The following is a 9,340-nucleotide window of genomic DNA, read 5'->3' as shown; positions in this document are numbered from 1 at the left end:
GCTTAACACCGTTAAAGTGCTGACGTAGCACAGGGGTAAAACAGGAAATTCGATTTTTTTTATTTTTTTCCCTCTTCTCTCTCCTCCTTCATCTTCTTCCTTCTCCCTTCTTCTTCTTCTTCTTCTTCCTTCTCTTCTCCTCCTTCTTCCTTCTCTCCTCCTTCTTCTTCTTCTTCCTTCTCCCTTCTTCTTCTTCCTTTTTCTTCTTCCTCCTTCTTCTTCTTCTTTTTTTCTATTCTTTTTTTAAAAAAAAATTCCACCACTCGAAGAAATCTAGAATTTTCCAGAAATCTGGAAAATTTCCAGATTTCCGGAAATCTGGAAATTTTCCAGATTTCTGGAAAATTTCCAGATTTCTAGAAATCATTTTTGTACAATTCATATCCAGAATTAGTCTTTGCCACCAAATCCAATCCTCAATCTCCTGAACCACCATCGCCGCCGCCACCGGCCGAGCCCATCCCAGACCCTGACCTTGTTCCGAGTAGCGTCGCCAATCTCATCGATGGTAATTTTACAATCACTCATTTCTCCTTTATTTTAATTTGAGAATGAGCAATTTGAATCTCACCTCTTCATCTGTTTTTTTACTATTGGGGAAATGATTGTGTTCATGGAAGGTTTGAGATTTTGATTCAAAGTTCAAAGCCTTCACTTTTGCAGAATTGAGAACTGCAACATCTAATTTTAGAAGGGATAGGGAGCTAGGTAGGGGAGGTTTTGGTGGTGTCTATAAGGGCTGGATTCCAGAAATTCTGGAAAATTTCCAGAATTCTAGAAAATTAAAAAAAAAAGAAAAAAATGATGAAGAAAAAAAGAAGAAGAGAGAGAGAGAGGAAGAAGAAGAAAAAAAAAAAAGAAGGAGGAGGAGAGAAGAGATGATGAAGGAGAAGGAAGAAGAAGATGGAGGAGAGAGAAGAAGACGAATGAGAGAGAAGAGAGAGAAAAATAAAAAAAAAATTGATTTTCCCGTTTTACCCTTGTACCATGTCAGCAAATTAACGATGTTAAGTCCATTTCCGTTTTTCGGGGTAACGGCGCAAACCACAGTCTATTTTTTTTTAATAACAAACCATAAAGGTTTTTTTAGAACAACATCAAACTACATGGGGTTTTTTTGGAATTTACCATAAAAAAAATCACGATTAGCCAATAACTTTATTTTGTTGAAGATAAAAACATGTACTATTAGGAAAAAGTCAAATAAGTTGGAAAGAGTGGCATCACGATCACTTGCGATGCACGTGCCTTGAGTGGTGCAAAAACATGCAACCAATACATAACATAATCTTTAAAGTGAAGTCAACCCACTCTTCTTCACACGTTTAGGAGATGACTTAATACATCTTTTGCCCATGAACTTGTCCAAAAAACTTGATTGACCCCATAGATTTTCAAAGTGTTCCTAATAGCTCCCTGAACTTGCATAAAATATTCAGTTAGCCATTTGAACTTGCATAAAATGTAATCAATTGATCACTCGATCGCAAAAAAATAAGTTAAATGCGGAAGATGTATTGTAGGAGTCTTAAAAAAAGTAAAACGACCAAAATTGGGATATGCAATTCTAATATTAGAGAAGATAAGTTGTATAGTTGAGCAAGTAATAACTTTATTTTTAATTTATTTTTTAATTATGTAATAACGTTCTAAGATGCGTGGAATACATCTTTCGCATTTAATTTACTTTTTTGCGACTAAATGATCAATTGATTACATTTTACGCAAGTTTAGGGGGGCTAACTGAACATTTTATACAAGTTCAGAGGGCTATCAGGATACTATGAAAGTTCAGAAGGGCAATCAAGCTTTTTGAACAAATTCAGAAAGCAAATAATGTATTAAGTCTTTTGAGAAACAATAACACCCTCCCATGAATGATTGCCATATTGTCCTACAATACAACATCTAATAATAATTCTATACTATATAATTTTGTTTAGCAAAAAAAAAAAAAAAAAAAATCCCCTCCGATATCCGACTCAATGAATTATATCCCTTTGGAGGAAAAAATGCACCCTAAACAATTATATTCGTATCTGTTAAAGTCTCCATTAAATACTCGTATCATCTCATCATATTAACCTATAGAATAATCATCTATACAATAATATTCCTTCAAACAACCATTTAAGATAACATCTTTTATTAAATAGAGACAATAATACTTATAATTACTAGTTTAAATTGACTAGATTTGCTAACGGACTACTCCTTCATGGTCATGAGGGAACAGACAAAAACTGACCTTGACTGAGATAGAAGCTTTTCAAAATAATAAAAGTTGGCCTTATTTCATCAAAAAAAAAAATAATAATAATAAAAGTTGCAGGTTGAAGATAATGAATCTTTCTGGCAATTTATGGACCCTTGGCGATATAAGAAATAAGGGCTCCTTTAAAAAAAAATTGTATGTAAAATTGTAAAATACACTCTAATAAATTAATAATTGTACGGTAGATATTATTACGTTCACCAAATATACTTTTATTTATCCAAAATCAAAAGGATGTTTCATAATTTTTTTAAATTAACTCTTAACCTAAATTTAAAAAATCAATTGGACTCTGTTAGCGATATTTTCGAAATATGCTAATTTCAACCTTGTCACGTGTGGTTAGGGTGCGAGCGTGCCAGAGAAATTATTTCTCAATTATGAAAAACGGTTACGTTTGTGAAATTGTGTGCTGAAGACATGAATTCTAAATCGAAGCGATTGGCGAGGGACGCAAGGATTGAAAAAGTCCCTCTTGGGTTTCTAGCGCCGTTATAGAAACTTTGCTAGATTGATTATTTTTATTTAAGCTAAGCGTACAAATTGAAGACGGAAAAATAAAAGAAATTAAAGTGCGAAATTGACGCGAGATTTTGGGAAAAATGATATTTATTGATATGAATAAGTGTTTGAATACATGTGTTCAAAGTAAGCATTAAAATGAAATAAATTACAATTGAGAAATCTCTATATTAAACATATAGGTAATCAATTGAATTAGAATAAACAAATCAATACAAAGAATTGAAATGCGATAAAATAAATTGAAATTCAACAACAAACTCGGAGCCACAATAGCTATCTCGGATTGATGTTGAATTTTGGTGTTGGTGCGAGGTCCTCGGAGAGCTGCAGCCGGTCGGGCCCGTACGGTACGTGACCTTTGGCAATGTCGAAACGTGTGGTAGGCAAATGGGGCAGATTTAATCTTTAACTTTGGGGAGCTCGATTGGATGCTTAAGAACTCGGAATCGAACAATTAAATAGTCTAAATTTAACTTCGGAATGTCAGGAACAAACTTCTATAAGGGATCTAAGGCTAAAACGAACTTTAAAAGGGAGAAATTGAGAGTTGAAAATAACTGGACGAATCTGGGAAATTCTGGAAACAGAGTATCTAAAAGAATTTGAGCTATAAATATTGGCTTGTAACTATGGTTTCTTTGCACGGAATTGGGAAAATAAATACACTAGATCGAACTTCAGGACGTCAGGAACAACTTTGTTGAAGGGACTGAAAGCAAAAAATGACTTTAAATAGACGAAATCGGGCTTTAAAAATAAATGGACGAATCTGAAAAATTAATTTGGAAACAGAGTTCTAGCTAAGAATTGAGCGAATTAAGAGCTTGGGAATGCTAAATTGAATTGAAAAACTTGAAAAGAGGCTATTGGAGCTAAAGCACACTAAAAGAGCTAAAAAGAGAGCTAGAAAATGGAAAGAAGAACTAAGAACTTGAAGAATTTGAAGAACAAAGAACAAAAACTAAGAATTAAACATTGGAGCTTTGAGAGGGGGTTTTGTGTGTTGAATGAGTGATTTTTTATGAAGGGGAGGGGGTCTATTTATAGTTTTTTGGAGTGGCGTTTTGGTAATTATTTAGTGGTATTTTGGTAATTATTGGTCAACTACCCCTTATTTTTCTCTCTAACCTTGCCCACTACCTTGCCACATCATCAACTTCCTCAACTTCTTCCAACCTCCACTAACTTCCATGCCACATCACTCCACTACCTTGTGGTTTAGAGAAAATCTTAAGGTTTGGGCCTAGATGTGGGGATGGGGCTAAGCTTGTAGGCTAGCCCGTGGCTGTGTCCGGATGCGTTCTGAGAAATCGGTGATCGACAACGGGCTCCGGGCGAGAACTGACCTCTAATTCGCCGAGAGAAAGAACACGCCCCGCGTAAGTCTACCTACGCCCCGCGTGTTTGTGCTTCTGATCCTGGAGCGCCTTGTCGATGCGTTTTACGCGTGGCGTAAAGGAAGGTACGCCCTGCGTGGTGGAGTCTCTGAAGTCTAACTTCTCCGGGTGCTTGATCTACGCCTCGCGTATGAGAAGGAACGCCCTGCGTGGTTGAGCTCCCGAGCTGTCCTTCGGAAGTAGCTTTCTCCACGCCTCGCGGGCTGGCTAATACGCTCCGCGTGTTAGAGTTATGCCCCGCGTGGTGCAAGACGTGCTCATCGGTTGGAGGTTAGTTTACATATGTATTTTTATTTTTATTTTACCATTATTATTTTCCAGACAAAATATAAACTGTATCCTAAAATCAAAACCCAAGCATATAAAATAAAATTTATTTTATTTTGGGCCAACAGACTCTTTTGAAATCTAAAATGTCAATTATTTGGACCCCTAACCTAAATAATATTAATATAAGTATATAAAAAAAATCACTCCAAATCTAAATTTTTTTAAGGCCCCTTTATAGCCCTGAACCCTAGGCCTCCGCACTCCCGACCTAAGCCTAGGGCCGGCCCTCAATCTTTCTATTTATACTAGAACAAAAAATTCTATCTAAGTTAAAGGGTTTCCCATTAAAAAGACAAATTCACTTTGAGATTAAACTATTCCTAACCATCAGATAAAAAAGGTTTATTATAGATAATTGCTACTAGTTGTAAGACAATTTTTTTTTAGATCCGCGTGTACAATATAAGGTCAAATACATGAATATCATAATTAAATACAAAATTACAACTAAGTCATATCACTAAATTTAATTCTTAATCTGTCATTATTCTTTATATATTATGATTTTACACTATAATTTAAAAAATTTATATTCCAATTTATAAATCATAAACCCTAGAAAATATATTCTAGACTTCTAATTTATAAATTCTAATCCTTAAAATATATTAAAAGTAATGATTTTACTAGTTTGACATAATCCAAAATTATAACTTGATATAGTTTTAAATAGTTTTTAAAAGATGAATTTCGGTATAATTTTCTCTGAAATGTAATTCTAATGGTGAATGAGTAAATTTTACATGCTCATTAAGGTGCATCGTTTCAGAAAGTTTTTTTTTTTTTTTTACGTTAATTGATTGATTGGGCTTCAATTTGTATGTTGAATCTTCAATTTACAGTGCTTTCTTACAATTGCCAGCTTCCCACGTACTGTCACACCTAGTGTAACTTCGTCCATAACTGAAGCCCATGGCCCATGAATCACATCCAAAATCAGTCACCTTCCTTAAACCTATCTTCTTCTTTTTTTTTAACCTTCCTTAAACCTAGCTTTTCATAACTAATTAATTTTAATTAATAAACATTAATTAGTTCAATTAATTAAAGGAAATTTATTTGTCAAAACTAATTGATTTTATTGAAATATCAATTAGGCCTGAACTTTCTTATATAATTGCAAATTCAAGATTAATTAATTTGATCAGAAATTATTTTTAATTACAAAATCGGTCCTACTTAATTATGGATGAAACAAGGTTGAAATTTTTTATAATTATAAATTTAGTCCCAAATAAATTTGGTCGTAACAATATTTCAATTTGCCGAAATCGCTATTAATCTACCACGTGGACTTATAGGGATTAATTATGTTTTTTTATAAGTAAATTCAAAAAACTAACAAAACACTTTATAAATTCAAGGAACCAGTCGAGTTTTAAAACTAAGGTGCTGTTTGATAAAACTTAAAATTAAGTGCTGAAAATTTAAGTGCTGACTATTATAATAATTGAAAATATTAAATTTTGAAACTGTTTGGTTAATACTGAAAATTAAGTGCTGGATATAATTAATCTGTTTGATAATTATAATACGAAAATTTATAAAACTATAAAAAGGACAATATTACCCTTTTATATAATTTAATTAATTTAAAGATGAAAATAAATTGAATACATATATTATAAATTTAATAAATATTATATTTTTGAAGAATTAATAGATATTATAAATTCTAAAATAAAACTAAACTAATGGTAACAAAAATTCAACCATCATGTTCAAAAAAAAAAAAAATCCAGGCATTATAGAAAGGAGGAGTTGAAGTGCACAATTCTAATGCATCGCTTAGGTTAGGATATTGGCATTTGTTATAAAAAAAAATTATGGGTATAATAGTAAATAGGTTTAAATACAATCAAGCTATTATATCTGAGCGTGTTAAGTGCTCAATTTAAGTCAAAGAAAAAATCTACTTATCAATTTAAGTGAATAATAACTTAATTGAATAATTTAAATGTCTAATAAAAAGTGATTATCAAACACACTTAAATTAAATAAATGTTTAATTTATTAATTTAAGTACTTTTATATTTTATCAAACAAGGCCTAAATTGAAAAAGACTCTTAGCAGAATGGCCTAACTCTCTTTTATTAGGTTTTTAAGTTAAAATTTGAAAAGTTTGAAAACTAATTCCTTTTCTTAAACACTTAAGGCCCAAATTTAATAAAAGCGCTGAACATTAATGTTTTGCAACTGCTATTATAAATTTAGAAAAAATTGTCATTCATAAATAAATGTTAGATCATAGTAGTAAAAAGGTATGCATAGAAAGAAAATAGAAATATGATGATGAGAAGAAGAAAACAAGAAGAAAAAGGACATGCACTTATATACAACATTACATTACATAGGATACAACATACCTGCAAAATGTCATAACCCCCAAGATAAAAGGGTATCACCCTTCCCAAAGGACAATTTTTACAACCCAAATGAGAGTTTTGACTACATGTCAATTTCACAACCATAAAAATCATACTTGAAAAAACCTCAACCCCACATTTAAACCCCAAAATCCTACAACATAACTACTTCTAATTAGCCTACTGAGTTTCTTCTAATTACACAAAAATCACCCAAAAACAATACTTTTAGCCCTTTTATTTCATCAAATTTTACCTTTCAGCCCTCAACTTTCATTACGTGGTTAATGTGTCACCACCTAAATGGTCTGAACTCGATGATTGTAGAAATTTTTGTCTATTAGAGGCTACATTTAGAGTCAAAAGTTAAAACTTTATGAAATATAGAGGCCAAAAGTATAATTTTTTTTTCCCCCAAAATCAGCTATCCAACTTTCAGAGTCAATATGGAAAATCGTACCAGAAAAAGGAAAATATATATATATATGGTAAAAGGAAGGACTAAACAGCAAGTTGGTGATGATGTGAGGAGTCATCTTGGATTTTCAAAGGTCTGGCCACGTTTAGAGAAGAAGCTTCCACTAACTGATGAACAGGAGATTGCATCAACACTACTTCCCTTTGAAGGTAAGAACAGTAAGTATGGAAAGTGTTTGGTGTCACGTTTAATTGGAATCCTAATCCAAATAAGAAATCCACCTCCAGAAGATTCATTTCCGCTGTGCTGATTCCTCCAACTTTTGCATAATAAGCATTATTGTAATATCTGGAAAATAAAATAAAAACAAAATAAAATAATTAGCTGCAATAAGTTTCATGTGATCCCCCCTCCCGGCCCATTGAAAATGAAAGTTTGACAGACATAAATCAACAACCGTATTGATTTCTGCAGTAATAAAGCATTGAGCTTTTTATGCTCTTTTTGCTATAAATTATACACTCCGCCACTCAATTTTGTGATTTTTTCAAAAAATCACGTTAAAAATTACTAACTTTTACACGTATGACATGACAGACAAAAATAAATAATAAAATTCAACTGTTTAAAACTGTCGTGTGATTTATCCGAGAAATTACTGAATCGAATGTTACGTTATATTTTTAAATAATAACCGCGAATTAAAGCACAACATGACATATAATGTAATGAATGGCCAATTAAAAAGCATAAAAAAATTTAATAGAGAAAAAACAAGGCTAGCTAGATTGAGCTGTCACAGACAGTATATGATGATAATGACACATGCTTGCAAATTGCTCTAAGTTATATGGAATTTACAGGCATGACCACAAACTTTTAGATTCTTTTGTCTAATAAAAGACCAAACTTTTCACATGCCTGTCTTTTTTTTTTTTTGCTTGATCTGTTTTATTCCCCTGCTTTTAATTAATTCCCCCTCATTTTGTCTCAAATTCCCAGATTCATTACATTAGGGACGGCATACATCCGTCACTAAAAGTATATTATGCTCGGTACCGACGGAATTTCTGTCAGTATTATCCATCGGTAAATTAATTGAAGTGGAAAATTGAAAAACTTACATGTCATCCATAAACTTAGCGGAGACCAAGACGCTGGTAATAAGGAGGCGATGAACATTGAAAGAATTGATAGGAAAAGACGGCTGTCGTTGAACAAATCGATCAAGATAAACGTAAGCGACGACGAAACAAGACGGGCTACAATTAGCGTACTTGAAGATTCTTTGAAGGTATGTTTGAATGGAGATGTTCGGTCTGCTTAAGCCATGGAAGACAGAGATTTTAGGAGGGGATAGAAGAGGTGTAAGATCGTTTGATTCTGCTACTCTTTGGAGAAGACAAGAGAGGAAAGTTATGACCTTTGGCATCATAACTTCTTCTGCAGCTTCTAAATCTCCCATTGTGTTCCTCAAAAAACACAGCTTGGTTTTGAGGTTGTTTTTTTGTTTGTGTGGCGTGTGAGAAGTGATTTGTGTTCCTGTTTCTAATGTTTTTATATGAAAAGCAATGCTGGTGTTAATAGGAAAGTCTGGCTGTTAATATAGAGTGTGAATTTACGATTGTGTCCCTGTGGTTTTTGAGAAATGGCACGCTCTTGGTTCCGAATCCTACACTGATTGGCTTTGGGTTCAGTTCCAAACCGGAAAAGGTCGTGAGAATGAAGAATTGAAAAGAAGTTAAAGAACCCAACTATATGATAATTCAATTCATGATTAAGCCACGTATATCAGTTTCGTTTATAAAAATTGAATCTTTAACTTTTCTTTTTATAAATAAGTTGTCTTTATTTATATTTAATGTTAAAATCCTAAAAGAAAAATGAAAGTTATGTTCTTAAATTAAATTAACTTGTAACTGTTAGAGTATTTAGGAGTTATTAAATTACTTAAGTTATTTTTTTAAATTAGTATTTAAGAGTTATTAAGTTACTTTAATTACGAGAGGTTATGCAAAGTTAAGTTAT

The 9,340-nt window shown here is 32.5% G+C and overlaps 1 protein-coding gene across 1 annotated transcript; it reads right to left on the bottom strand.

Annotated features, from left to right (window-relative positions):
* Positions 1-6,837: 6,837 nt before the first annotated feature.
* Positions 6,838-8,868, bottom strand: LOC136227142 (cyclin-U4-1-like). The gene is made up of 2 exons (XM_066015841.1): positions 8,437-8,868; positions 6,838-7,660 (listed from the first exon to the last, which is right to left on the bottom strand). Exons 1-2 carry the CDS (start codon positions 8,775-8,777, stop codon positions 7,396-7,398), a joined length of 606 nt encoding a protein of 201 aa, XP_065871913.1. The 5' UTR covers positions 8,778-8,868; the 3' UTR covers positions 6,838-7,395.
* Positions 8,869-9,340: the final 472 nt, after the last annotated feature.

The sequence above is a fragment of the Euphorbia lathyris genome, chromosome 1 (genome assembly GCF_963576675.1).
Source record: "Euphorbia lathyris chromosome 1, ddEupLath1.1, whole genome shotgun sequence".
NCBI classification, from domain to species: Eukaryota; Viridiplantae; Streptophyta; class Magnoliopsida; order Malpighiales; family Euphorbiaceae; genus Euphorbia; species Euphorbia lathyris.
Note: the sequence above shows the minus strand (reverse complement) of the source record. Positions and strands in the feature narration are given on the sequence as shown.

Excerpts from the sequence above, each read along its gene's own strand:
- LOC136227142 (XM_066015841.1), bottom strand. The coding sequence starts at position 8,777 with ATGGGAGATTTAGAAGCTGCAGAAGAAGTTATGATGCCAAAGGTCATA. Across the intron at positions 7,661-8,436 it reads GCTAAGTTTATGGATGACAT|ATATTACAATAATGCTTATT; the intron begins GTAAGTTTTTCA and ends TTTATTTTCCAG.